Source organism: Gracilinanus agilis, chromosome 1, assembly GCF_016433145.1.
Source record: "Gracilinanus agilis isolate LMUSP501 chromosome 1, AgileGrace, whole genome shotgun sequence".
NCBI classification, from domain to species: Eukaryota; Metazoa; Chordata; class Mammalia; order Didelphimorphia; family Didelphidae; genus Gracilinanus; species Gracilinanus agilis.
The window spans coordinates 2,500,254-2,516,224 of NC_058130.1; the positions used below are offsets into that span (position 1 = coordinate 2,500,254).

Below are 15,971 nucleotides of genomic sequence, written 5' to 3' on the forward strand. Positions count from 1 at the left end.
TCTGAACATAGATGTGGCAAAGGCGGGAGATGAAATGCAACATGACTTCCGTGTCTCTCTGATTCTTTGACAACTGAGCCAGAGAAACGGGATGTGGCCTGGGAGGAGACTAGAACTGCCAGCATCCCCCCAACAGGCACTGGGGAAGACCTGAAGGCCAGAGCCAGTCCAACCTGCCAAGGTCCCACAGGTCAGAAGGCCAAGTGCAGGATGTGGCCCTCCCGCTCCCCTCTATGTCTGACCCCTCATCCAGGAGTCCTTCCATTCCCCAACAGTAACCCAAAGTAGGTACTTAAAGAGAAAGATGCAGGGTCTAAAGGCAGGCTGCGCTAGCTGGCCAGGAGACTTAACTACTAAAATAAATGGAGGTACCAATGATGGAGACACACCTGAATACACCCTCAACTGAGGCTGGTCAGAAGGCATCAATCGCCCCCCAAACCACCACCCCCAAGTCATTAGGAGATGCCACCGCTTAGACCGCCCCTTTTCTCTTACCAAAACGGCATGGGATGGCCATTGTAGATGCTGCCTCTGGCACTCTGGACTTCAGACTTCCTGGTGGTTTCAGAAAAGCTTCAGTGAAATCTCCCTCTCTGCCAACACTGTGTGGGGAAGCTCCTCCGCTCCTGGAGGGTGAATGCCCTCTACCCAGATGATGCCCAGGCCCGTTTTATCCAGCCCTGGACTAGGTCTGGCCTCACCCCCTGCTTATTGGACTTTCCAACCCCGTGTGCTACAGGCATCTCACTCCCCACATCCAAAGCTGAAGCTGGCATCTCTCCCTGCCACCCAGCCCTCTCCCCAACTTCCCCGGGTCTCTCAAGAGCACCATCGTTCACCTTGGAGTCACCCTCCGTTCCTCCCTCTCTCTTCCCTGCCCCATTCTCTTCCCACTGGAGTTAAAGCGTTCCCCATGCCTTTCCTCTTTCAGTGTAGCCTTTGAACACAGTAGGGCACATTTCATTTATTCTTCTTCCGAGAAGGGGACTCCCTGATGTGCCTAAAGCACCTCTCTGTCCCCAAAGCTTCAGGGCTCTCTCCTGCTCTGGAGTTCAGCCTTCGAGGTCCCTCGTGCCCTTCCCAGACACGTTACACCAAGTGGCACCCTTCCCACACTGCCCATTGACTGCTCCATGTACCCAAACAGACTCACGGCCTACCACGATCCATACAACACGTGGGCCAAATCTCCTTTCTCCTCCATCTTCCCCAAACGCTGCCCCGCTCTCCAATCTGCCCCCCCCCGGGGTAGCCAGCCCCCCTCCTCCAAACTCTGACGTCTCCTCTCCACTCTGCTCAGGGGAGGGGACCCCCACAGGTCCCTCTGCTGGTATAATTAGTGCTAATTCACTACAGTAAGGATGGGAATCCCGAGGTGGGTTCCCAGGGCCCTTGAACTCCTCCTCGCTTTCTCTCCTGCCTCCACCTCCCCCAGAAGCCTACAAACCGGCTCAGGTCGACTCCCCAGATGCTTCTTGTCCTCTTTCCTCTCCTTCAATCTGAACGTTCCCACTCTAGTCCATCCTCTGCTCAGTTACCAGCCTGATCTACCTAAACACAGGCTGACTTTATCACCCCCTGATCAATAACTACCGATGGCTCCCCATAACCTCCAGAATCAAATGCTATAAATAAATTCTCTGCTGGCCTTCAATGCCCTTCGTGACCCACCTCCTCCCCCAGACTCCTGACCCCTCACTCCTGATCCAGGGATGCTGGCCTCCTGGCTGGTCCCTGAACAAGAGCTTCTGTCTTCTGACTCTGCCCCCTTGCCATGGCTCTCTGCCCCTACTGCCCCTCAATGAAGCAATCTCCCTCCTCACCCCCTCCCCACAGCTGCCCTGGCTTCCTGCAAGGCTCGGCTAAAGCCCGCCTTCTGCCACAGCCTTTCATGGTCCTCCTCCATGTCTGCTGATGATCTCTTTAACCTGGAGGCATCTTGTCTGCCCACTGCCGTCCGGACGCCAGGAGCAGCTCTGTGGAGCTTCCTTTGTGCCCGTCTCTTTCTTGGCGGCCCCGGACACCGTGTCCAGTGTGCTCAGCCTCGGTTCTCTCTCAGCCCAGTTGTCCGCCCCACCTGGGGACTGTGTGATCCCAAACAGGAGAGCAGACACCGATTCCCTGGAGGATCTCCTCTTGGAACCTTCATCCCCCGTGCCGTCATGGAGGTTTGAGGGAATCGTGGCTCTGCTGGCTGCTGGGGGGATGTGCAGATTGGATCGTGGATACGCTTTGTTCAGCCAGGAGAGTTTGGGGAGGCGGCCCCACTTCCTCTGTGTTCCCACAGCTTCGGGGATGGCGGAAGGGAGCTCGATGTCTCCTCTGGCTCCAGCCACTGGAGATGTGAGCCCACCAGGCCGTTGCCCCAACGTGTCTCAAAGGCCCCTCCGACGATCAAATAAAGACCAAGTCGTCCTTCTCAAGAACTCAACTCCCTGGTTCCTCCCTTGCTGCCGTGTCGTCTGTGCATCACCAGGGGGTTTCTTGACTCTCTTTCTCTCAACCACAGGGAGCGACTCTGCCCACACCACGCCTCCGCTCTTGCCCTCTTTCTTCCTATTGGGTGCCACCTGCTGAAGTATCTCCACAGCATCCTCCCAGGTCATCCTGCTTCCCACCTTATCAGTCAGCTGAAAATGGTCTCTCCAAAGTGACTGCTGATTGGCTGCCAAATCTCAAAGCCTTTTCTCGGTCCTCCTTCTTGACCTCTCTACAGGCTTTGACCATGACAATCGGGGCCCCCTGGTTCCTCTCTTCTCTCTAGGCTCTTGGGACCCTGCTTGCTCCTGCTTCTCCTACTTGTCTCCCTTCTTCTCCATCTCCTCACTGCATTTCTGTTTCAAGTCAAACTTACCACCCATGGGTGTCCCCCAGGGCTCTGCCTTCTCACTCAGCACTGCGTGTCCTGGGGATCTTTCAGTCCCCACAAGTTTAATGATCATCTCTCTACGTGGATGACTCCCAGGGCGCCTCTCCAGCTCCAGCCTCACATCGCAAATTGCCTTTTAGACATCAGTAACCCCTTAAGGCATCTCCAACTTGGCATGTCCAAGCTGATTCGTTATCTTTTGTCCTACATCCTCTCCTCTCTCCAGCTTCCCTATTACTGCTGAGGGCACTCCCATCCTCCCGGCCCCGAGGTCCTCCTTGACTCCTCTCACTGTCTCTCGCCCTCCATACCTGCTTGTTGCCTCTGCCTTCACTACTGCTCTTGTCCGTGCCTTTCCTTCTCTCCTCTGACAGCCTCCGCCCTGGTGCTGGTCCTCCAGTAGCTTCCCCCGCCATTATCGCAGTAGCCTTGAGGTGGGTCGTCCTGCCTCCTCAAAGGCCAAAGTGACTGACTGCTCGACCGTCTCCAGAGAAGATCCTCTCTGAAAGCTCCTTGTAGCCCCCCTTTCCGCCCTTCCAGGCCTCTGACACCTCCCTCCCCATAGGATGTTGCTCCTCCTCCTGGGCCTTCTCACTGGTTGCCTCCACCCCATCCGTGACTGCGATGCTCGCCCTCCTCCTCTTGGTCCCTGGCTCCTCGGAGGTGCCCAGAGGAGCCCGGAAAGACGGGTGTGCTGGAGCGTCGTGAAGGGGCAGAGCTAACAGTCGAGTGGAGCTGGGAGGGAGGGGCAGGGGGAAGAGGAGGAAAAAGATGCCCCCGAAAGGAGAGCTGGGCAAGTGGCGTTTGGGCCCTTCCTTTCTGTCCTGGTAACAATTCTAGGACACAAGGGCAGGGCTAGGCAGACAGGGTTAAGTGACTTGCCCAGGGTCACACAGCTAGGAAGTGCCCGAGGGCAGATTTGAACCCAGGACCTCCCCTCTCTGGGCCTGGGAGTTAGCATGATCGCTTGCACTTAGGAGCCCAGCACAACGCCTGGCACACACAAGGGGATCAGTAAGTGTTTGCTGATGGAGTGACCGGCGGTGCTCCGCCGCCCCCATGAGCGTGAGCCCAAAGGGGCCGTGCCTGGCAGCAGGGCAGCTCGGAGGAGGCATCGGGGAAGGCCTGTGCGATGCCGGCCGAAATGCCTCCATTCAGCCCGGAGAGCACGAAGGCCTTCGAGACCCCCAATCTCTGCGGCACGGAAGGCCCCGGCGAGGCCAAGAAGCCTCCTCAGGAGGAGCTGAGCGCGGAGGGCGGACGTGGATGCCCGACGGCAGAACGGCCGCCCGTGTGAGGGGCAGGAAGGGGCCCGGCTGGGCCGGGGCCAACGCTCTGAGGAAGGGGGGCCGAGGCCAGGTTCTGGAGAAGGAGGGAGGAAAGGCTGCCGCGTGGGCGCGAACAGTGAGCTGGAAAGGGACGAGCCCTTGAGGAAAGGAGGGATTGTCCGCCATGGCTCGGGCGGAGAAGCCTCGCGGGGGCGCTTCCAGGAAGCCGGGTCGCCCAGGGGAGGCGCTCCATTAGCTGGGCCGCTCCAAGTGCAGAACAAAGAAAAGGAAGACGCGCTTTTTAACCCGCGAAGGCCTGGCTCACACGGTCATGACGCCATTTACACTCACAGGGAAGCCTTTTCCAGAACCGGACGGGCCTCGGCCTGGAAGCCTTTTTCTGGGGCCCCAAGCTCGGAGGGAGACGCTCTGAAGCAGAGCCCAGCCAGCGTGGCCGTGTGTGCACACACGCAGAGAATGACCCATAAAACTAACTCGGGGAAACAAGAGGGAAAGCTGGAGCGGATCCCGCCGAGCCCCGGGAAGCCGTGAGCTCCTCGGGAGGTCTGTGAGGGGGCTGCCAGGGCCTGGGCTCGGGGAGGCCGTCCAGAGAGCAGCTGGGCTGGGGCTCCCGACACCCGACGGAAGCGGCCACCTTCGTAGGGGAGAGGGGCCCCCCGAAGGGTCGGGAAACAAGGAAGTCTGCGCAGCCAGACGAACTGGCTCTCCTCCAGGACGTTCGAGCGTGTGCTCCTCCGGTGCTCTGTTTCATCCAACAGAAGGAATGTTGGCAACAGCGGCTCCCACATGGAAAGTGCTTTCCAGGCTGTCCGCCCCCAAAACCATCCCCAGCTTCCTCCGCTGCCTGCGCCCTCCCACTGTGGGCTCCGGCACACACCGAGCGTCCGCCGCAGAGAAGCAGCGCGGCACGGTAGGCTCGCCTTGGCTTGGGGGGCTCCTGGGAGGGGCGGCTTCAGAGGATTCCCTTAGCTGGAAAAGTGGCTGCTGAGGGAATAGCGTGGGGCGCGGGCCGGCGTCCAGGCCGTGACGCTGGGCACGAGGTGCTGCAGGACGGGTCCTCCTTCGGGTGGAGGGCATTTTGGCAGCAGCACCCAATGCAAGAGCCTGCTAAGGAGGGCGGCTGGGTTCTCCCCAGGACCTGGAAAGCATTTTCCCTTTGAAAAAGCAGTTTTAGCCTGGAGGACGGCGCTCTGAAAGGGGCCAGCGGGGGGCAGATCGGTGGCTTTTAAAAAGCAGCACAAGGAACAGTTCTGCTTCTCTTAAGGGAAAAGGGCTTCGTAATAACAGGAATTCTTAGCCCCGTGATTAACTGGACACTCTGCCACGGGGTTGCGTCCCTTCTTCCCAGCTTTCAATAGCCTGGATACAAATGGAGCCAGATTCCGTGGCCCATAGCCACGGCAGCAGGACCCGATTCTGGCTGAGGGTTGCTTTGGGATTTCTTGGGGAGCTGGCACCCGAAGGGCCCCGGGTCCCCAGATTCCTCAGATTGCCCCTTCTAGGCTCTGACAGGCTGTTTCTACTACCCTAGGCACCCAAAGAGCAGGGAGACACCCCCAGAGTTCCTCGCACCTTGCACCTGGGGCTGGGCTGAGATGAAGACCCTGCAGGTCCTCTTCTTCTGGTTTCTCTTGGTGCTCTGGGCAAAGCCGGCCCCATGCACTCCCCAGAGCTCCCGGGCTCCGGCCGGCTCTAGGACGTCCGAGGAAATATGGGACTACACAGAGCCACTGCCCAACGGGAAGCCCACCAAGGTACCGGGTTTCCCTTCCTCTAAGCCAGACCCACTCTGAGCCCGTTTGCCCTAATGACTGCTGTAGGTGCCCACGAGAACGGCCCTTACCCAGTCCGTAATAGCCACAAAGCAAGCAGATCTCCAGGAGCATCTGGACCAAGCGGGAGTCGTCCAGCTGCATTCCCAAACCGGGCAGAGGCGCCCGAGCAAAGTTCTCCCTGTCACCTGTGGGCACACGCATGCCCGGGGGGAAGGGGAGGCCCTCCTGGGATGCGCAGCCAGGGAGGGGGCCCTTTGGGGAGGGGCCTTGTAAGTCCTTCTCATTGAGACCAAACACCAAGAGGGGCTGTTAGGGGCTGGGGAGCTTCCCAGGGAAGGAAACCAAAAACATCCAGCCGGGGAAGCGAGGCTAGCGCCGTCCCCAATCCCTCTGACCCCGCACTTGCCCACACAAGAATTCCAGTTCTGGTCGCATCACCCCCAAAGGGCTTCTGCACAAGATAGGCAACTCGGTGAGGCTGACCAGGGTGGCCTTCAAGGCCTCCTGGAGATGCCGGATTGGGGGAAAGGGCTCTCGAACTGAGGGACGATTGCAAGGAGGACCTCCTTGTGGACACAGACTTTATTTTGGCCTCTATTTAATAGAATTCCCAAGTGGTCACTCAGTGGGGCCTCGGGAAGCTCCTGAGGATCCAACTTCCAGATTCCTGTGAGCCATCTAAGCGCCTCTGTGCCCAGGACGGCCCTGGACTCCCACCAGTGGGGCTCCGGCTTCACAGAAATAACATCCATGACAAACACCAACCATTAAGGTTTCCCTGGTGCTTCAGGTTGGCGAAGCTCTTAGAGGAGCTAAGTCTGCCCTCACAGCCCCCCAAGGAGGGAGGCGTGGTGACTCTTCCCATTTTATGGATAAGGAAACTGAGGCAGAGAAAAGTTAAGTGACTTGTCCAGAGCCACCCAGCTAGCATTATCTGAGTCAGAATTTGAATTTGGCTCCTCTGGACTACAAGTCCAGGAAGATCTGCAGGAATGGGTGAGCCGATTCTCTCTTTCTGAGGACACTGCCATTCTCTCCAGCCCAAAGCAGCCCCAGGGCCCAGGCGGACCAGCCTCTCCACCAGGTGACCTGAGACCTCACACCCCCTCTAGGCATCCATCCCTTTTTTGAACCTGGAGGAGGCACAGCTGAGCCAGGCAAGGGAGCCCCCCTCATGCTGAGGCTGTGTCCACACAGATATATGCCCTTTCTCAGGGCTCCATCTAGCTGACCCCACCACCCCGGCCCATCTTGCACTTGTGGTCCACTGAGACCCCCAGAACGTCCCACCCCACCCCCCGGAGAACTGTCTCAGCACACCCTTTAGTGGCCGTGAACAGGCACTGCCTTTAAAGCACTGACGTCTGGGCTAACGTCAGAGACGAGAACCGCCTGGCAAGAAGGAGTCCCGTCCGTCGGCATTCATCTAGGAGGGATGGCCCAAGAGGCTGGCGAGCCCAGAACGGAGAGGAAGAGGCCAGTCTGAGGCCCGGCAGCGAAACCCCCCAGAAACAGCTTCTCGTGGCAGGGGAGGGAGCGGGCCCCGAGGGAGGACCAAGGCAGCTCCCCGAGAGGCATCCGGCAGCGGCAGCCAGAGGGGCTTCCTGTAAGAGGCCGTTCCAGGTGGATTCTTTCATCCCACCTGGCAGAACCACACAAGCCAAACCTGGGAGGACAGAGCCCAGAGCCCTGACCGCCATCCCCAGGAGCTGCCTCTGTGGACAACCAGGCTGGAGACGGCCCCCCTGCCCCCCCCCCCGGATGGCCTCAGTGACTCCAGACCAGGCGTGTCCACAACGTCAAGGGCCGTCCAATGACTCCCATTGAGAACGGATGGGACTTTGTCAGAGGAAACGACGGGAGGGGGAGGCTGGAGCGTCTGGCTGGCAGCGGAGACCTTGCCCGCTAGAGGGGGAGTCCCCAAGGGCAGGGCTGTCCGCCTTTCTGTGTCCGCAGGACATAGTGTCCAGGTGCTGCTTAATGAATGCTTTTTTTCCATTCATTTGTTCACCGCCCAGAGTGAGAGGGCCTCAAGGACACAGAGAGCGGGGGGAAAAGGCAGGAGGGCCGATGGCTAGGCAGCAGCCAGGGTTCCACTAGGACAGTGATGGTGAACCTTTTAGAGATGGCATGCCGGGCCCCCCCCACCCCCCCACCCCTAGACTGAGGGCTGGGGACGTGAAAAATGTCAGGCATGGTGGAGAGGGGAGAGTGCCCACAGAGAGTGCTCTGCATGCCATCTTAGGCACCTGTGCCATAGGTTCGCCATCACTGCACTAGGAGGATGCTGACGTTGGGAGAAATGGTCGGGCTCTTTCTGCCAAACTGATGGGAGAATGTGGACAAGAGCCCAGAGCCAGGGCTGCCTGGAGGGGCTGCAGTCTGCCCTGGGGCAGGAGGAGGCACTGAGCCACCCTCCCAAGAGACCCTCTAGAAGCCCAGCACAACCCTCCCAGTGTGGGCACTGCCTAGATCAGAATGGGGGGGTCTGAGGCCCCCCAGGCCAAGGTGCGGTTCCCAGACCACAGCAGATTCTCCCTCTGTGCCTGACTGTCCAAGCTCTTCCCAGGGCCAGCCAGGTCCTCACATTGTCCCGGGAGTTCAGGCAATCTGACCCGTTGGGCCCATCTGACAGAGCCAAGAATCAGAACCAAGACTGGCTTGTCTCCCCCCACTCTGGGCTTCCTTCTCTCCTTTGAATCCTCGACTAAAGATCGCTAAGCTGGGGGTGGGGGCACGCCTGCTCCCCAGGAGCAGTTATTGTTATAGCAGTGCCAGGGCCCCCTGACAAATACAGACTGCTGGGAGGGCCCCCCAGGGGGAGCTCTCCACACTAGGCCCCAAGAACCTTGACAACAGGGCCCCATTCCACTTGCTCCCTGATCATCCTCGTCTTTCCCGTAGAAAAAAGACGTGACGATTCTGAGGGACGCACAAGGAGACGAGAGCAGCCTGGAGCAGCCGGCCAGAAACGACGATGGGGGTAAGGGTGTGAGCGGACAGTCCAGCCCGGGGCCGGCTCAGCTCTGTAGACAGCACTTAGAAGTGTCGGCGAGCCCGAGTCACCTCTTAGGGGTGAAGATTGGGGACTCTTAGGGGTCCTGGGACGGACCTGCCGATGGGCCCCCAGGACACAGCCAGAGCACAGCCACTTCCGGGGCCAATGATAGCTTTTACCAAGCGCCAAGATTGTCTGGGGCAGGACGTCCGTGTGTGTCTGCCCGTGTGCATGTGCATGTGCTTTGGGGAGGGAAGTTTTCAGAGGACAAAGGATTCCCTCAGGAAAAGGGGAACTTGGGGGGAAACTGGCCCCCAGGGCAGGACACAGCTGGGGCTGGGCAGGGGACAGAAGCCGGAGACCCAAGGCAGAGGCCTCTGGCTGGCGGGGACGCCCAGGGAGCTCACAGGCCTGCTGTCCCGTAGAAATGCCCACGTGCCTCCTGTGCGTCTGCCTCAGTGGGTCCGTGTACTGCGAGGAGACGGACATCGATGCCGTGCCCCCCCTGCCCAAGGAGACTTCATACCTGTACGCCCGGTTCAACAAGATCAAGAAGATCACGGCCAAGGACTTTGCGGACATCCGTAAGTGCCCAGAGCTCCCCTCTCTCCTCCTCCACAGCTCAGAGGGGTCCGTGCCACGTCTGCGGCAGACCGCGGAGGGGAGACCGCTGGGACACCCAGCCCTTCTGCGGCCTGTCTGAGAAGAGCGGATGAGCTCTGTGTGCCCAGGCGTAGCCATGTGGAGGCTCCTGGAGGCCAGGCACATGCTAGGCACTGATGCCTGCGCCTGACCGAAGGTGCCATAACAAGTGGTAGAGGGGAAGGTTTCAGAGAAGCCTCGAAGGACTCCTCTGAAGCGGCACAGAGCTAGGAGGGCAGGTCCAGAGAACGGGGGATAAATAATAACGGAGGATGACTTCTGAGGCCTCAGGCACCCCCCCCCCCCCGCCAACTTGGGGATGGTAGAGACACATGGCTCTGCCGGGGGCTGGGCACCTGGTGGGACTGGGTCAGGGGAGACAACAATAAGTGGTACAAGGGTGTTGGGGGGAGGAAGGAAGAAGAAAATAAATATTCATTGAAAAATCCTGCCCATCATCTGAAACCTGGAGGCCCGTCAGTGTCACCCTCTGAAGCCCCTTCTGTTCCTCTCTGGCCATCCGTAAAGGGGTCATTACTCCGGCCTTCCTTATTTTGCCTCCATTATGGCTAACCCCAACGCTCCTCCTCTCTTTCCTCTGAACCCCGCCAACCCACAAAGCAAGCCCCGGACCCCAGGTGTGGGATTACCCCCTTCTTGGCCCTGTCTACACTAGGGCACCCGCTCTTGTAAGCCCAAGCCTTCTCTTCCCTCTACTTAAACCCTCTGGACTAGCCCACGCAGCCCCAGAACCTCTCGTGATGCCCTTCGAAGGTGCAGGTTGCGCAGGGCCCCTGGAGTCTCTTCTCTGCCAAGTCCTTCAGCCCTGCCTTGGGGCTCATGGGACATAGGATTCGAGTCCTTCCAGGGTGGCTCCCCTCCCCGCACACAGCCCAGTGGGCTGCCCACTGGGGACCTGGACAGGGCCTCCATCCAGTCAGCCTTCTTCAGGCAAAGGGCTAACATGGCTCATTCCCTCTTCTCCTCCCCACTGCTGAGGTGGGCGTCCCTTCTGTAGCCTCCATCACGTCTGCCTTGGATTATTCCAAGAGCCCCCAGTACACATCCCTACCTGCAGCCTTTCCTTCTCCAATGCCGTCCTCTAGAGCCTCCCCAAGGCTCGGGTCGTGCCCCTCCCCAGAAGCCTTTGCTCTTTCCCAACTCCCTGAAAGTGCCTGGCCAGCTCCTGCAGCCACCTTTTTAAGCCCTCCATGATGTGGCTTCAGCCAACCCTCCTGGGGAGTCGAGGGCTTCATTCCAGCTTTTCCAGCTTCCTTCCCCACCCCATCCCGGATCTGGGCCAGTCTGGGCCGGTCTCTTCCTTTGGGCTCCATCGTGGGGCCAAGTTCTCCAGAGCCGGCACCTCGTGAACCCTGCAGCTCTCTTTTGTCTTCCGTCCCGCCGGGCATCCTTCTGTCCATCCCTCACCATCTGCTTCCGAGGGAGGGGAGCACCCGGCTGGGCCACAGAGGGGGAGAAAGGAAGAAGGGGGGCTCATCTCCTTTGTCACTTCTTGCTTCATCAGCTACAAAATGAGGGAACTGGGCAGAGGGTGTGCTGGGGTTTCTTCTGAGCCGTCCATTCGATGATTCTCTTTCTCTGCCCTTTTTTTAAACCCTTCCCTTCTGCCTTAGAATCAACCCCGTGGATGGGCTCCAAGGCAGAAGAGTGGAAGGGCCAGGTAATGGGCGTTAAGAGACTTGCCCAGGGTCACCCAGCTAGGGAGTGTCTGAGGCCAAACTTGAACCCAGGACCTCTTAGCTCTGGGCCTGGCCCTATCCACTGAATCGCTCTGCTTTTCAGAGGGGATGGAACGGCCCTCCAGGAGATTGGGTAAAAATGGGCCCTTTCAGTAGTTCTGTCTTCTTTCCTGCAAGCTAACCTGAGAAGACTCGATTTCACGGGAAACCTGATCGAAGACATCGAGGACGGGGCCTTCTCCAGGCTCTCGCTGCTCGAGGAGCTCTCACTGGCCGAGAACCTGCTGGTCAAGCTCCCGGCACTGCCTTCTAAACTGACGCTGTTCAACGCGAGGCAGAACAAGCTCAAGAGCAAAGGAATCAAAGCCAACACTTTCAAGGTGAGCAACGCTTCGGCCGCCCCCACCCCGGCTCGAGGGAAGCCCCTCTGAGCACGGAGCTGTCCAGGGAGGCGGGCGGCAGCTGGCTGACCTGAGTAGGGACTCCCCTCTGACAGCCGGTCCAAAGGCCTTGGATCTAAAACACAGAAACGAACCCCTCTGGCCCGGCTCCCCCTCCCATCTCCTGGCCGCACGGCTGATGCTGCAGAAGCCCTCCAGTCTGAGTACGCCACTCCCCTGCTCCAGAAACTCCAGGGGCTCCCGATCGCCCCTCAGATAAGACCCAAACTCCACCCAAAAGCCCTTTTCATGGGGCTCCAGGCCCCTCACCGGGCTGATGACCCACAGCCCTTGGTCAAGCAAACTGCCTCCTTGCTCTCCCACAGTCCATCGACTCGTGCCTACTCGCCTGTGCCCAGGCTATCCCCAGCTCCCTTCCAAAGATGGCCCTGGGGTGCTGCCTCCCCCCAAACAGAACGTTGGTCCCTGAGGGCAGGATGGCATCATCTCTGCTCTCTGGCCTCAGCTGAACCCTGTGAAAGGGAGTGAGCCCAGGAAGACACGCGTGCGTGACTCTGGGCTCCTTGCTGGCAAGCACGCTGCCTGGAATGGCCTTCAGTATGGTCAGTGCAGCTGTCTGTCACCCCCGTAGTCTGCCATACACACCGCACACTCTCACCCTCGCTGCCCCCACAACTACTCTGCACACATAGACATACCAGACCCCCACCCCCACCCAATAAGAGGTAAGCCCCCTGAAGGCAGGAATCCCCTCCTCCGGGCCTTGGGAAGTCTCCAGGGGCTGCCTGGTGGGTCTGGCCTCCGGATCGGCCAGCAGCTCCCTCCCAGCTCAGTCAGATGACCACAGAGCTTGGAGGAGGGCCAAAGGGCAGCCTCGCCTCAGTGGGGGTGTTGTGGGGCTCCCAGGGGCCAGGCACAGCGGCCCTCCAGGCTGCAGGCGGCCCCTGCCCCTGCCACCTAAGGAAAGTCAAGGGTCTCTCCTCTCCTCCTACAGAAGCTGAACAGTCTCTCCTACCTCTATCTGGACCACAACGAACTCGAGACTGTGCCGCCGCATCTGCCCGAGAGCCTGCGAGTCCTCCACCTCCAGGTAGGGCGATGGGCGGGAGCCCTTGGTTGGCTGACGCCAATTGGAATTGTTCCACTCTTTGAACTGAATCCCCAGCAACCCCTGCATTGCCTGACCCTGCCTGGGGGCTTCCTACCTGCTGCTGCTTAGTTCACTGAGAACCTTTTCAATATTTAGTGAAATTGTTCCTCCGCAAGCCTCGGTTTTGACCCAGGAAGAGTGGGAAGGAAGAAAATAAGACAAGCCAGGTTCTGGAGTCAAAGGACCCAAGTTCAAATCCCGCCTTTGTTGCTGACCAGGACCTTCTACTCCAGTCCGATGCTCCTAAGCTTCTCCCTGCTTCAGCAGCCTAGAAGCCTCGGGGTGTCCTGGGTCCTGCTTCCCACCTTGATCGTCGCCACAGCACAGAAGGACCTGACCCAAAGCCATGGAATAGCCCTCCTCCCTGCACCCCAAGGGGAGGTGGACAGGCCTCTTTTTATCTCTTTCCTGGTTCTGGAGGCAGCCCACTGGGATCAGGCCGGGGCCCCCAGCTCACCCCCTAGTTTCCTCGGGGCCAAAAGTCTGATCTGGCGCCAAGGTGGGCGGCGAGTTCAGGGCACCCTTCTATTTCTGAGTGTAAAAGAAAGCAGTCTGTTGTGAAAAAAGGAGGTGAGAGCTGGAAGCTGTAGAGGAGCTCTCCCCCACACTAGGCGGTCTCCCCTAAAAGGGCCCAGGGCGGCCCGTGAGCCTCGACCAGCAGCAGAGAAGCCAGGCCAGAGCCAGAGGCAGGTGGGGATCACTGAAGGAAAGGCCCAGGGAAAATGCCTCCATCTCTGGCACCCCCGTCCGCTCTGAGAAGCGCCAACCAAGGCGTCTTCCTTATGACTCAGGGAGCTCGGACAGCTTCCCTCCCCCCAGCCCATGACTGGCTCGCTCAGAGGCAGCCTCTGTCTGCTCCTAAAACCAGAAAGTGGCGTCCGAGGGACCTTTGGGGACAGACGGGCACGAGGCTCAGATAATGATGGAGAGGGAAAGTCTGGGGAAGGAGAACAAGGTGGCGGGTCCTTGGGGGCAGGGGTGAACACTAGTGGAGAGAGCTTCTGCCAGGCACCCTCAGCTTTTGCTTCTTTCTGGTCTTAAATGGATTCATTTCTTTGTGCGTGCATTTAAGGATCTGCCCCTCCCACGACTGCCCCGCTGAAAAGGGAGGAAAAAGGCAAGTCCAACAGAACAAATTCCCGTACTAGCTCTGCCTAAAAAGAAAGCTCTGTCTGCCTCTCCTAAAGGCCTTGGAGTGGTCTTTGTCCCCAGCCCTTCCCTCAGCACCGGCGTCCCCCGAGACCGTCCATTTCATCGCCCCTCGTGGCGTGATATGATTCCGCTCGCTTCTCCTACCGTGCCTTGCTTTGTCTCCCTCCCGTTCCCACTTCTGACTGCTACGAGAGGCCCTCGTCCCCCTTCTTGGATCCCCCTTCTTGGATCCCCCTTCTTGGATCCGCTTGGAATTTAGGGCTAGTCATTGCGTGGCTGGGTCCGAGGCACGGAGCGTTTTGGTGCTTTCGGAGGCGTTTGTCTTTTTCCACTAAACACGAGTGGGGGGAGTGGGCAGACCCTGGGCGCGAGCCCCCCCGAGCTGATTTTCGATCCTGACCCATCTCTTCTGCATTGCAGTTTAACAACATAGCCGACATCACGGACGACACCTTCTGCAAATCCAACGATACGCGCTATATTCGGAGCCGCGTGGAGGAGATCCGGCTGGAAGGCAACCCCATCCTCCTGGCCAAGCACCCGAACAGCTTTATCTGCCTGAAAAGGCTCCCCACGGGAACATACTATTAAGCAGGCCCGCAGAGCTGCCCGTGCCCGCTCAAGGGCAAAGGGAGCTGGCTGGCCTACCCCTCAGTTAAAGGGCCCTGGAGTCCAGGTTAACTATTTGTGTATAGCCCTTGGCAGCTTTCAGGCACTAAGATCAGTTGTCTTTGTCCTGTTTTTAAGCTAAAATAGTTAGAAAACTTTATATCTCCTTTATGTTTTGAGTTCAAAAGGTAAAATAATGTGAATAATCTTAGACTAGTCGATATGAGTATCACCACTTCCCTCACCTGGTTCCCAGAATGATGCTGGGCGCGCTGTGACGTGTCTTGGTATCCGTGTCTAAAGCTGGGGCACCTTCTTCTTCTCCTCACCAGGACTCTGTAAGTGTTTGCAGAAGCCCAGGACCATCTCTCTGAGGTCTGTCTCTCTTGTGCTTGCCTGACGCCCTAAAGCTTCTGTGCCTCAGTGAGGCCTCCATGCCCTTGCCCTGGCTCAAAGGGAAATACTTTCAGAGCTGAGTTTGCCTTAGGAGGCACCACAAATTCTGCAAGCTGGACTGACGCCAGGGAGGCAGAGTTCTTATTGTTTTATGCCATGAAATATGGGGGGTCTGCCATGACTCACATGTTTGTACCAACCTTTCCACCTGGATGCTCTCGGCCAACTTCCCCACCCTTCCCTTTGTGGGTGCAACCCAATAAAATGTACATTCACATGACTGGCTCGAGTTTGGGGAGGCATTGTTGGGATGACTTCCTGGCTAGTTCCCATTCCCAGAATGCTGTTCCTTTCTCAGAGGCCTACTTCCTACAACGCTGAGGCAGTTAATCCCAATCTTAGGATGGCCGCCATTTTAGAGGGGAGGTCGCCAAGGCCAGCACCAGGGTTTGGCGACGCAGGCAAAGTTAGATCTGGTCTAGTCCTCCCCCTCCAGCCCCAGGACAATGCATCCTGCCTCCCTCGGAGGTGAACGTAGATCTGCGCCCGCTGGGCCCACGTTTCCTGTGCAGGTCCCAGGCCTGGGTCAGCCCCTCCATGCTCAAACACGCAATACTCTGACCGATCCAGCGTCTCACTTCGGTGGACATTCCTTCCACAGAGAGAAACCACAACCCCCTCCTCTGCCTCCTGCCTTCTCCTCTTTCCTCTGAGATTCTTCCTTGAATCAGTTCTCCATCAGAGGCTCACGCCACAGACTGGAGGTATGGCATAATTTCAGGAAAACGGTGACGTGCCCATGCTGCTTGTCACCACCCTGGCTCCAGTGCCATGCCCAGCCCACCTTGGCACCATGGTGGGCACAATTCATCCCTGACATGCCTACTTCCACTGATTGGCGGGTCACCCACAACTCTTCTTCTGCAAGAACAGTGCCGATGCTTAGCAGACAGGCAGCATCCACAGGAGACTGGAGGAAGGAAAAGG

General features: G+C 58.6%; 1 protein-coding gene across 1 annotated transcript; it reads left to right on the forward strand.

Annotated features, from left to right (window-relative positions):
- Window positions 1-5,728: 5,728 nt before the first annotated feature.
- OGN (osteoglycin) lies at window positions 5,729-15,257 on the forward strand. The gene is made up of 6 exons (XM_044656757.1): window positions 5,729-5,915; window positions 8,841-8,919; window positions 9,360-9,518; window positions 11,454-11,656; window positions 12,672-12,767; window positions 14,400-15,257. Exons 1-6 carry the CDS (start codon window positions 5,757-5,759, stop codon window positions 14,568-14,570), a joined length of 867 nt encoding a protein of 288 aa, XP_044512692.1. The 5' UTR covers window positions 5,729-5,756; the 3' UTR covers window positions 14,571-15,257.
- The last annotated feature ends 714 nt before the right edge of the window (window positions 15,258-15,971 follow it).